General features: G+C 53.6%; 1 protein-coding gene across 3 annotated transcripts in view; it reads right to left on the bottom strand.

The window, feature by feature from the left end:
* Window positions 1-13183, bottom strand: part of STX8 (syntaxin 8) — a 249653-nt gene continuing 236470 nt past the window's right edge. For all 3 annotated transcript variants that reach the window (XM_082605555.1, XM_082605557.1, XM_082605556.1), the window contains one exon: window positions 1-176. In XM_082605555.1, the coding sequence (XP_082461681.1) occupies window positions 109-176 (68 nt within the window). In that variant the 3' untranslated portion in view covers window positions 1-108. The remainder of the gene's footprint in view (window positions 177-13183) is intronic.

Genomic DNA, 13183 nt, shown 5'->3' with positions numbered 1-13183 from the left:
TTCAGAGCTTTGGGGGAATTTATTGAGAGTGCCTTGCAGGCACCAAGAGAATGCTGAGCTTGACTCCATCACTGGCAGGGGTCCCGGCTGGTGGTCCCTTGACGGCCACTAGTCAGTAGGCCAGACTGCAACGACCACAATAGCCACAAGCAGCAACACAATCACCATTATCATCCCTGAAAAACAGAAGCATACAAGACCCCCTGTAAGGATTCACAGCAGACGAGCGTCACCCCTCCCGTGAAGTATCTTCCGAGAGACAGTGGATGCAGGTCTCCAGGGAGCCCCGGTGTGGGGGGCTGTCAGCGGCCTCTGGTTTTGCGGGCTGGAGGCTGCGGAAGGGAGGGGCTCCAGGGACACCGGAGAGCTGCCATCTCACCTCCTCGAGAGTTGTGCCCGAAAAGTGCCCGCGTTCCTGACCTGCTGGGGCCTCCCCTTTCAGCCCCCTGCTCCAGCTTCTGTGCGCAGCTCGGCCCCGTTTTCTGTTTGCATTGATGAGGCCTTGACAAAGCAAAGGGCTTGGTGTTTATGAAGAAATACTGACTCTAGAATCCATTTTCTCCCCTATCCACATGGCTTTAGCTTTCCTTCTTGAGCCCAAGATACTTGTCACCCCTCTGTAAAAAATTCTGAGAGAGAGACTTTTTCTTTAAATTTTTTTATATTAACATTTTCTAGTTTTACTTCCTCAACTTCTTGGCTGGGGACCACAAAAGGAGAGAGCGTCAGCCCTCCTGGCCAGTCTGCTCCCTGTGTCCAGCTCTGCTTGCCAAGCCTGCCCCGTCTCCCTCCGCTGACGTGGCTGGACTCACCACGCCCATCCCTGCAACGCTGATGAAGAGGGAGGGCCCAGGAGGACTCGGCCCCTTTGCCCGACACGCTCACCGCCTTCCACGCTGACTTCCCTGGTGGGTGATGAGTGCTTCCTACACCCCGGAGGCCAGCACGGTGGTGGCGTATCAGACACAGGGCCCGGCCACGACGGCGCAAGTGCTCGCTAAATGAAGGCCCCGAGAGGGGAGTGAGGAGGTGAGGTGAAGCTCGTGAAAATGCTCTACAAGTAACAGGGGAGTCAGGGTCACGTGGCTGTTTGGCCACCAGGACTGCCCACGTCAGACTGAGGAGCTGTTTCGGGGAAGCTCAGGGTCCCCAGAGTTCAGCAGCTTATTTCTTATAGGAAGCCATTAACACATTCTTGATCTTATTGGCTACCAGATAACCACTGGCCACATCAGGCTTCTAGAGCTTAAGAGCCACCTGTGGCCAATGGCTGCCCTATCAGACAGACAACAGAGAACATCTCCATCTTCATAGAAAGTTCTGCTGGACAGAATGGACATAGCGTGTGGAGTTCTGATTATTTTATTTATTGCTGCATCGCCAGCTTTCTACAACAGTGCCTGGTGTGGAGACTTAATACGCAATTGTTGAATAAATGAATGAATAGCCGCTCAAGGTGTTTTTGACACTCAGGCCACACTTGGACAGCTCCCCACATTGGGAATTCTGCTTCTCCTTCTTCCTGAGTCAGTTTTGTTAAATTATATCTTTCTGGGAAATTGCCCATTTTTTTCTGAGTGTCCAAAAGTACTGGTATAAGATTGTTCATTATATTCTCCTATAATTTAAACACTATGCTGTATCTCAGTCCTTTTTATTTCTCACACCACCTGTTCGTGCATCCATTTTTTTCTCTAGCCTTGCCACAAGTGTGCCTCTTTTTTAAAAATATTTATTTATTTTGGGCTGCGTTGGGTCTTCGTTGCTGCACGTGGGCCTTCTCTAGTTGCAGCGAGTGGGGGCTAGTCTTCATCACAGTGCTCAGGCTTCTCATTGCAGTGGCTTCTTGTTGCGGAGCACGGACTCTAGGCATGCAGGCTTCAGTAGTTGTGGCACGCAGGCTCAGTAGTTGTGGCGCACGGGCTCCGCGGCATGTGGGATCTTCCCGGACCAGGGCTCAAACCCACGTCCCCTGCATTGGCAGGTGGATTCTTAACCACTGCGCCACCAGGGAAGTCCCTTGTGGCCTGCTTTATATAACCCATGAGCTAAGAGTGGTTTTTGTATTTTTAACGGGTTGTCAAAAAAGAAAAAGGAGATGTGTCCCACTGTCTGGGGTCTGCAAAGCCTAACGCATTTACTGGCTGGACTTTCACAGAATCTGCCGACCCTGCTCTATGTCACTGTGGCCATGGATGGCGTCACTTAGGTGCTGGTCTCTGGCTCTCCCTCCATTTCTTTCATCTGGGATTTCCTTTCTTCCTTGTAAATTCAGCCATCCGTTACCACTCTAGGGGGTGTTGTAATATTTCATCTAGCATTTCAAGATGCTTGTAGTAAGGCGGTGGGGGTGTGTGTGGCTGTTGAATGAACATTCTCTCAGTCCAGCTTCTTGCCAGAGCCAGAAGAACACATCTTTTCATTCATTTCTGCCTCCAGAAACATCTTCAGGTTGACCAAAGGCTCCACCTGGGCAGGAATCCCACTGCTTCTTGGCTGGGGGAAAGGTTTATATTGTGCAACCTTTTTCCTTAAAAAACAGTGAAAACGAGGGAAGCAGACAGACCAAGGTGAAGCGTCAGGGGCAACTGCTGGCCCAACGGAGCCCAGGCTTATCCTGAAGCCAAGGGGGAGGACTGCGTTTCTGAGGAAAGGGGAGAAGGCAGGCTGAGTGGTGGCTCAGGAAGAAGTCCTGCCGGCGACGCTCAGCCAGGATTGGGGCTGGGAGGGCGCGTGGGGCTGAGAGGCTGCCTGTGCGGCCCGGGTTCTGGACCAAGGCTGTGATGGCCCAAGGGGAGGCCCATATGAGTGGCCCTGAATTTTCAAATCAGGGCGATTATGAGAAAAGCAGGACAAAGAAATCAGGAGCAGTAACTGGCTGGGAAGGAGAAACCATACATCGGGTTTGAGTTTCTATGCATGGAGCCTGCGGTCCGATGGAAGCAGCCTCAGGCATCAGAGTCACCACCATCTCCTGCTTGGGTCGCTGCAAGGACTAACCAGCCGCTCCCTTTACCCAATCCTTTCCCCACAATTGAGCTGGAATGGAAATCAGACCAGGTTGCTTCCTGGCTCAAAACCGTCCAACGGCTTAAAATCCCCACTCCTCATGGCATTTGAAGGCTCTGCGTCCTCTGCCCCCTGCTACCCCTGAAGCCCCACGGTGTCCTGTGCTCGGGCCATCCTGACTTCGGTTCTTCCGGTGTGCCCCGCACCCTCCTGCCTCCCGGCCTGGACCCGTGCTGTCTTTCCTGCCCACCTCAGTCTAATCCCTGTTCATCCTCCAAAGCTCAGCATCAGTTTCCCATGCTCCAGGAACTCCTTCGTGACCTGCAATGGACCGTGTTCCTTCTGTCTCCGCAGTGACCCTTCTTAAACCACGATTTGGGTCCTCAGTCAGTTACTATCTGCATCCGCCACTGGCACGTGAGCGTCTATGGCAGGGACTGTGTTCACCACCACGTCCCCTGTGCCTGGAGCAGAGCCTGGCACACGAAAGAGGCACGAGATATTCTTTTTGCTATAAACCAATAAATGCATTGAGTATCTGGAAGGAACCTCAGGAGCCAACGAGAAGGACACGGAAGAGGCAGGCGGCAGGGAGAGGGGAGCTGGGCAGATGCGTTGAGGAGTCCAAGAGAAACTTCAGAAGATGGTCAATCCCAATTACAAACCCTGCAGAGACCCCAGGGGGACGGGGAAAAGCTCCCGCACTTCGGAGACGGTTCACAGCGCAGCGTGGGCAGAGGGCGGAGGCCTATCGGAACCATCGTCAATACGGTGATTGCTCTTTCAGCCGCTGATTATTCTACCACAGAAACCGTGAGTTCTACAAATGGTGCCACAGGAAAGGTACGACGGGGTCCACAAGACCTGTGAAAAATGAAACGCGCTTCACCTGCCGACACCAGAGATGGTAACTTGATAATATGTGATAAACTGGTTTCCTGTCCGAAGATGAAAAGTGGGACTTTGAGATCAACGACAGATAAGGCTGACATTTCAAACCCTTTCAGAGCAAACAGGGGTCCTCTGGGTAGGAGGTTTCCAGCAGGTTTAAGTACACTGGGGTGCGCCCAGGGTCAACTGAGGAAGTCATTCTGAGGAGGCAGGTGACATGGATAAGCCAAAGCCAACTGCAGCCTTGTGGATTCATTTGGGTCAAAGAGTAGAACTTGGGCTTTTCTGGAATGTGAACAGAGCTCTAGCACCTTCCTTGAATGGAGTCTCCCCCCTCTGAAGGATGCTTCAGAAAGAGAAACCAAGGGTCTTTTCAAAGCCAGGGAGAGCTAAGCCACGGCGTGCGTGGACTATTCAAAGCGGGCCAGGTTGCCTTGCTCAGAGTCTCAGCAATAGGTAATTCTTGTCTCTGTTTTTTTATGAGGAAGCTGAAGTTCTAGAAAACTCACTCTCTTGCCTAATGCCCCACAGCTGGTGAGAGGAAGAGCTGGGATTGGAATCCAGGTGGGACGGACCCCTCGGGCCACGCTCTTACCCTTTCTTACCCCTGGGGCCCGTCTCGGGGGGATCCTGATTCCCGACACAGCATGGGGTTTATCAGAGTCAGAGTGAGAGAGAGTGAGAGAGAGAGAGAGAGAGTGAGAGTGAGAGTGAGAGTGAGAGAGAGAGAGAGAGAGAGAGAGAGAGAGAGAGAGAGAGAGAGGGAGGGAGGGAGGGAGGGAGGGAGGGAGGGAGGCCCAGGTGTCTTTGGGCTGGAAAACTGAGATAAAGAGTTTCTTCTCTCTTTTTTTTTTTTTTTCCTTTTCCCATTTCTTTCCTTCTTCCTTTGGGCAACTTTTTATAGTGGGAAAATTGAAACAAATACAAGAGTAGACGGCAGAGGCTAAGGAACTGTGATAAACTCTCATCACTCAGCTTTAACAGGGGGCGGTTCGTGGCCAATCTGGTTTTATCTATACCCTCACCCACTCCCTGTCCCTGGTGTATATTTTGGAAGCAACTCCCACACGTTTCATCTACAGATACTTCAGTAAGTATCACCAAAAGGCATCAGAAAATCCACCACACCACCACCACGCAAAACACAGAGGGGTTGCTATTCCTTAAAGACAGAGAGAGGCAGGGAAGACCCCCCAACACTTCAGATATAGGAAGGTGGTTCCAGCTTAGGGGACGAGGGAGACCAAGCCACCGATGGCCACTGGCCACGGGAGGGAAGAACAGGAAAAGCATTCCGTCGTGTGTGACGGAGAGAACTTCTTTCTCTTGCCTCAGGAGGGCTCAAACCTCAGGGGGTCTAGTCATCCATTCCCCCCCCCGCCCCCGGCTAAGGAAATGTTGGACATTTCAGACCCAGGAAAGACAGTGGAACTTCTGGGAACCTACCAACTTCTGAAACAATGAATGCTCTTTGCCTCCAAACCCAGCACACAAACACCTGGCGAGGCTGCGGACGCCGGCAGCCTTCCTGCACACGTCACTCAGCTCTGCGCGGGGCCTGCTGGCACCTGGCAGGGCAGATTTTCCCTTCCAATCCCCAAGTGCCCCTTTCAGGGGCAGGCCTGGGATGCCAGAGTTCCAAGAGTGGAAAAACACCGTCCGTTTCCTTTGGTCAGTTTACCAGATGAGTATTACTCAACCACTTAATAATATTTACAAGTCCAGCTCATGGCAATTACCAAAAGATGTAAGAAAAACTCCTTTGCAGACGGAGAAAGGATGTGAAACACGGTCTCTCAGGGACAGTGTTGTGTTTGCGGAAGATTGTTCATCGGGATTCATGGTCCATATTTTTTCCAGTGAAACACTGGAAACCAGCAAATTACGGAGGCTATGATGCCAACACCTCTGCCACAGCGGAGCGTGGGTAACGGCTCCTGGTGCTCAATGATGAGGAGGAGGAGGGGGGAGGGGGGAGGGGGGAAGGGGAGGAGGAGAGGAGGGGAGGAGGAGGGGAGCGGGGGATGGAAGGGAGAGGAGTGGGGGATGGAGAGGAGGGGATGGAGGGGAGAGGAGTGGGGGATGGAGGGGAGAGGAGTGGGTGAGGGAGAGGAGAGCAGGGGGAGGGAGGGGAGGAGGAGGGAGGAGGAGGGAGGGGGAGGGAGGGGAGGAGGGGATGGAGGGGAGAGGAGTGGGGGATGGAGGGGAGAGCAGGGGGAGGGAGGGGAGGGGAGGGAGGGAGAGGAGTGGGGGTTGGAGGGGAGAGCAGGGGGGAGGGAGGGGAGGAGGGGGGATGGAGGGGAGAGGAGTGGGGGATGGAGGGGAGAGCAGGGGGAGGGAGGGGAGAGGAGTGGGGGATGGAGGGGAGAGCAGGGGGAGGGAGGGAAGGGGGAGGGAGGGGAGGAGGGGGGATGCAGGGGCGAGGTGGAGGGAGGGAGGGGGATACAAAGGCCATTTTATCGAAGCCTTTTTATCTGGTTTTTGCTCATCACAAGGAAAGCCATACTGGCTGCCAGCTGTGGTTGGTTGTTTGGAACCAAACTGTATATCCTCCTATTGTCTGCTTTGTTCTTCATACTGGAAGCATCAGGGCCCACAAACAGCTCTCACACAGCCTCTAAAGACCCACAGAGGACATTTATGAAAGACTCCTGGAGCTGTTTTTTCCCCCCCAGTTGTGCCCACCAATAGGTGACATTTGCTTATGTATTAACCAGTGGGTTCTCACTGATCAAACAGATTTTTCTGCAGCAGGCTCCTGAGTTGAGGGAGGGAATAGCAGAAGAAAAGACAAAACTGGAATATTGGCTTTCAAAAGTTCATGTAAATGTTCCCTTTAATCCCGTTACTAGGCAAATAAGCTAAGAAAAGAGTAGAGGCCGTGCAGAGACGGTGAACATATTGACATTCTGACTTTAAATTGAAGGGCTGAAGAATGGCAGTTCCCCTTGAACTCACCCCTCGGCCCACACCTGCCCGCTTGGGAGCTGTGTCTGCGTCTAGTCGGCCGTGGGGTGCGGGCACGAGCCGCCTTCCTCCAGCCCACCTGGCGACTTGGCTGGGCTGGGGGCCTGCGTTTGCACAGACACCGTGCGGAGACCAGCCTCTGTTCTCTCCCTGCTCGTGAATCTATTTCACACCACAGTTCCACATTTGAATTTTCCCCAAACTGTGCTTTCATCAAAATACTGTGGCAAAAGTCATCTCTGATTTGCTGAATCGGGTTCTTTTCTTATCTGGCACTCAACCCACCCCGCCAGGCTCTCCTTTCTCCGCTGGTGGGTAAACCTTCCTCTGCGGCTCCAGCGGGCTCCCCCATCCCCTCAACAGACCTTCCACCCATCCTCCTCATCCTCCTGCCCTCTCTGCTTGCACCCTCATCCCTTTCGCACCCCACCCCTGGGCGGAGTCCACTTCCTCCACAGAGACCTCTCCACCCACAGAGACCTCGCTGCCCTGGGGTCAGAGAGGCGCTCACAGCCAGGCCACTGCTTTCCAATGACTGGCCTCCATCTTTCAATTCTTATCTTAATTATTCACGCTTCTTCCTTAGGTCACAGGATCTCCAAAAGCAGGCACTGGGGCTTCCCTGGTGGCACAGTGGTTGAGAGTCCGCCTGCCAATGCAGGGGACACGGGTGCGTGCCCCGGTCTGGGAGGATCCCACATGCTGCGGAGCGGCTGGGCCCGTGAGCCACGGCCGCTGAGCCTGCGCGTCCGGAGCCTGTGCTCCGCAACGGGAGAGGCCACGACAGTGAGAGGCCCACGTACCGCAAAAAACAAAACAAAACAAAACAAAAGCAGGCACCATGCAGTCTGATGTGGTGGAAGGGGCACGGGTTTGGGGACTCAGGGAGACCTGACTTCAAACATGTCCACTTTCTAGCTATGAAACGTCGGGAAAGTTCCTTAACTCTGAGTTCGGTTCCACCATCTGTAGAACAAGCCTAAAAATATCAACTTCCTAAGCCTGCTGTGATGATTCAATAAAATGAAGTACATAAAACTTCTAGATCATAACTGGCACTCCATAAATGGCGGCTGTGATGACAGTGATCCTGACTCCTTGTACAACCCACGGCCCACGACTGGTGCCTCGTGTGCGTCAGATGAGCAAGCTGGCCTCCTGGCTTAACAACAGAAATAAAATGCCATTCGTTCCAGAAGAGAAGGAAGCGGGGCAGACACAGGGGAATGCCTGGGTGGCATTTAGCTGAGAACCAGCCCAATTCTAGCCGAGGCCCGGGGGCGATGACGGGCATCCAGGAAAGGTGGGACGCGAGTATCTGGCAGCATCTGTGTCGATTATTAGCCAAAGGGCGGCTGTGCCGGGCAAACACTGGCTGTGGGCACCAGGCGAGAGAAGCCACAGGAAAGTGGAACGTGAAACGCCTTTGAGGAGGGGCAGGGCAAGGGCGTGCGCTGAGGACAGGGTTGCCGGCAGCAGAGGGAGACGGTGAAAGCATGCCCAAAGGGGGACCCAGACGGTGTGCAGGGGGCCCAAGGGAGCTCCAAGGACGTGCCCGGCATCAGGAAACATCCTGCCATGCGGTGGGATGGGCAGAGCGGGACTCGGGGGCCGGGGAGCCTGGGCACTCTAGCTGTGGGGGCACAAATGATGATAACGATGATGAAAATGACAGCATGGCAGGAAGTACACAAGTCAGAGCTCCTGTCCTGCCACGGGGTGCGTGTGCTCTGAGAGGGTTTTTTGTTGTTGTTTTTTTTTGGCGGTACGCGGGCCTCTCACCATTGTGGCCTCTCCCGTTGTGGAGCACAGGCTCCGGACGTACAGGCTCAGCGGCCATGGCTCACAGGCCCAGCCGCTCCGCGGCATGTGGGATCTTCCCGGACTGAGGCACGAACCCGTGTCCCCTGCATCGGTAGGCAGACCCCCAACCACTGTGCCACCAGGGAAGCCCGCTCTGAAAGTTTTAGAGTGCTCAGATCCCAATATTATTCTCACCATTGGGCAATGAGCTGGTAGAACAACAATTTCCCCCAGTTTCTGGGTGAGAAAGTCGGGGCTCGGGGTGAATGAGAGCCCGTGAGGGTGGGAGCAGCCACAGGACCGGCTGGGATGGAGCATCAGGGTGGGAGGAGGCAACCTGGGGGCCCTCGGAGGTCCTACCGCGTGAGGGGGAAAGTCAGGGCTTGTGACCCAGCCGTGATGGCACAACCCCTCAGAGAAATACATCAGAAGGCAAAGATCATGCCTAGGATGTGCCTATGTTTTGGTTCTGACTGAAAACAAAGAAAACTGGAATTACACAGATCTTAACTTTCCCGCGGCTTTATGTCACGCCAACGGAATGTGTCTGTGACGGCGTTTGTGTCTCTGCCTTTCGACAAGGTCACAGCCTATGCACACAGCGCAGGGCATGGGGAGGACTTGCCGACCTCAGCCCGGCCCCTCGCTGGCCCGTGCGAGCTGGCCGCTCGATGCCTCTGTGTTCCACGTCCACAGGGCCGACACACGTGTCCCCAGGCTGCGGGAGGGTTACGTGACGTTCCCTGGCCAAGGGCCTGGCACACATGGGTGCTGACACTGCCTCCATTCTGGAAAGTGCCAGCTTCCTGAGGGTGAGAGCTGGGGTCTTCTCCAAAGTGAGTTTTTGGAGAGATGAACCTGGTGCCCCTGGGTGTGCCTGGGCTGGATTTGTGCTGAGGTGACATGGGAAGGGGAGAGGCACCCTCCTGGCGCTGGCATCTCACCCCTGTCCTCTGAGGGCCCAGGCCCCGTGGGGAGCGCTCATCCGCCCCCAGGCCCCAGGTGGGCACCCCATTTCAATGCGGACAGGAGATCCTGCTTTGTGTAAATAGAAAAACTCGACAAGAAGCAACTCTGAAGAGTAGGAAGCTGACTGGGGAGAGGAGAGCAGTGCAGAGACACATCTGGGGGCCAGAGGCAGCGCGGTTCTCAGCAGGAAGCAGGGAGGGTGACCGGAGAGGAGGTGTGGGGAGGAGGGGAGAAGGATTTGCCTAGAAACAGGAAATTAAAAAGAATTAGGACTGCAGAGACAGGGCAGAGGAGCCGGATGGAGGCCTAGCGAAAGGCGGGCTCCCGGGGTCTGGGCTCCAGGAATGAGGGCCTTGCTGGGCGTCAGGTGGCCCTGTCACAGCCATGGGAGTGATAAGGCTGACACTCGGCTCACGGAGACCCAGCGTGAGGACCTGAGAGCTCATCTCCCTGGCCCGGGGCAAATCAGGTCCCAATGGAGGGGTCAGACTTGCTGGTCAAGTGCCCTGGCAGAGGGCACTGCCCAAGCGAGTTAGATTTACCCACATCAGAACCAAACGCAACACCATCTACTGAGTCCTTACTGCGGGTCAGGTCCGACAGGGCAAAGATACATGTCCTCTCTTTACGGGTCTCCCGGTCTCATGAGAAAGGCAGAAAATCGACCCACCCCTGCCTCCCCAAAACAAAACAAAAAACCCCCGCAGAAGACACCGTTCCCTGGAGGGGCTTTGTAAAAACTCAGCCATTACTGTTGCTTCCTGCACAGAAGGTGATGACTAGTTTCTAGGTCCCATCTTTGTTTCTTAAAGTGTTATTCATTTCCTGTCCCCGGAATAAGTTCAGCCCGGCAATTGCCATAATTCAACAGGATTCAACTGTAAATAGATAATCCTTCATATCAGCAATCCAAAGCAGCTTATTATGAGTTGTCAAGTCAATAATTTAATGCCAATTCTCTGGCGCATCAACATTTGCTAAGCAATATCCTCTCACTGTGCTGCACTGTTACCCCTGGGAATGTGAATCTGGCTAGAGTCTGGCAGAAATTCAAGTGTCTCTGAAAACATAGTCAGGAGCTCGGTTATGGATACCTCGTTTTGACAATTCCCTCTTGATGAAGTATCAGAAGATTTCTGGATGGCTCCAGTCAGGCTATGGATTCACCGTTGCAAACACCTTCATTTGGGCCCTATGAACTGGGAAACATCACCTGGCATCTATTAGGGACAACGGGCAAGGTGACAGGAAGGTGCTGCTGCTGAACTTCTAACTCAGGTAGAGAAAGGCAGGGAGGGACGGCCATCAGGAGGACGCTTTCTCAATACATCAAATGCTTACCCATCTGTTGTGTTTTGTTTAAAGCAAATCATTTGACCAAGATGCAAAGGCTACTTGGTGGTAGATCTGAACTGAGTGTCTGAGTCTCAAACCTCAAAGGAACATATTGGCAGGGGAGGAAGCAGTGGCCATGTCTGTTCAACTTGCTCCTACAGACACAGCTGGTGGGTCTAGCGGTGGAGCCAGTGAAGCGAACCAGGCTTTCTTCTCCAGGAATTTTGTGATTTTGGACTGACAGAGTTGGGGTTCAGCCACAGTCAAGGGGACGCTCCAGAGGGGCACTCTACCAACTCTGGCTGGAAGGTCCCAGGCCTGCCCATCTTCCGACTCTTCCTGAGACTTGGTTGGCCCCATCATCCCTTAGATTCTTGCAAGTAACCCAACGTCATTCAAATAAATTACATGTTCTTTAACCTAAATGAGCCAGTCATTTCCTCTTACTTGTAACCAAGATCTTTCAGTAAAGACACCATCAGCAAAAACAACTGTTTGTCTCTAATTATTTGTAAAAGTATCAGTCACACGAGAACAATTTCACCTTACTGGCTGAGCGTTGAAAGGACGGTGTAAAGGCATAGCTCCTGGGAGCCTACCGTCTTGTGCTGCATCTAGAACCTTACTCTGAATGGGCCGAGGTCCCACCTGAAACAGCTGTCACCATTAAGAGACCAAACTCTTCTCTTTCACAGTCACATATCCTATTATCTTGCAAGTATTCTCTGATTTGCTAGAGATGTCTTGAGGAATCAGAGTGAAGAAAAGCTGCCCTCAAGTTCTCGGGCAAGAGGTACTTAGAGCAAAGATCAGGGCAGGAGAGCCCCTGCTGTAAACAAGGCTAACAAGAAAGAACACCGTGGATGGGGAGAACTAGGTGTTCAGAGCCTCCCCCTTGGGGACCCCTCCTCCCCAGACACATCATGTAGGGCCCATGGGCCATCTGGATCCAGCAGGTCCCGGGCGAGCACACATTGTTCCGGCCACCACAGTCCTAACAAGAGCCACCTGTGCCACCATTACTGTTGCTGGGCATGTGTATCCTTTATACACATTACACATGGAGCCGGCTCCATCAGTGTTTAATCCGCAAATGAAACAGATGGTCCCTACTCCCGATTTGGTTAGGAAAGCAGAAACGATGCCGATGTCCTCGGAGTTCTCTCTCTCTCGGCTTCTGATTTATTTAACAAACATTGATGGAACATGTGCAGGGTACCAGGCACTGGGGATACAGCAATGAACAAAACAGACAGAAGTTCCTGCCTTCATTGAGTTGCTATTTGTGTGTGTGTGAGAGAGGGAGGGGGAGGGGGAGGGGAGAGGGAGAGTGTGTGTGTGTGTGTGTGTGTGTGTCGGGGGCGCAGCAGGTGAAGACAGATGAAACCCCAAAGCTAGAAGGGGTTAAGTGCTATAAAGAGGAACACAGCCCACCTCTTCCTGTCGTACAGGCTAAGGGGGGCCTCAAAGGCATACCCTCCTCTCCCTCAGCTTCCAGGAGCACACGGGGGAGGGGGTACTAATACTTTCCAGGAACCGGCCATCCCACGGTGGCATCTGGAAACCTATTGCGGGTGAGATTAAGGTGCCTTCCTACATGGCATCAGGAAACTGCCATCCTTGAATGTTAGTAATATGTAAGCTTAGAAATAACACATGACGAGAGTTTGCTGGAATGAAGGGTGATGTAATGACAAGTGGAAACAGAAAGGGGACTTATTGTGGGGTGTAGAAAAGGCGAGCTGGAGAGGAAGGACCTGCCAGGGCAGGGGGACCCTGGCCACCGTGCTCTGTCACTGCTTGGTCTGCGGGGAAGTGTGGTCGGGTGACGAGGCGGCGCACTGCTGCCACGTGTCCTCGGGGGGCCGGTTTTGACAATTCCACGCCCCAGTGGAAAGTGTGCTTCTTAAACAGAGGGCTGTTGCCTCGACCAGGGGCCCTCTCACTTTACAGAGCGCTGGCCACCAGCTGGGGGCTGAAGTCGAGAGGAAGCCAGGGGGTGGTGGTAGGAATCGGATGACAGAGTAGACGCAAGATGTCACCCAAAGTTTGGAAGGAGCCGGTAAAATCCATTTTGGCTGATGTGGGGATGGCAAGCACTGTGCCTGGTGCTTTGGGAGGAGAGTCACTCTGTGTCTTGGAGGCCGTATCAGCCCCCTGCCTAGTCTCAGCATTCCTCTGGCCCCCAAGGTGACAGGGACTATATATA

This window comes from Mesoplodon mirus (assembly GCF_964341445.2).
Source record: "Mesoplodon mirus genome assembly, chromosome: 18".
Taxonomy (NCBI): Eukaryota; Metazoa; Chordata; class Mammalia; order Artiodactyla; family Ziphiidae; genus Mesoplodon; species Mesoplodon mirus.
Note: the sequence above shows the minus strand (reverse complement) of the source record. Positions and strands in the feature narration are given on the sequence as shown.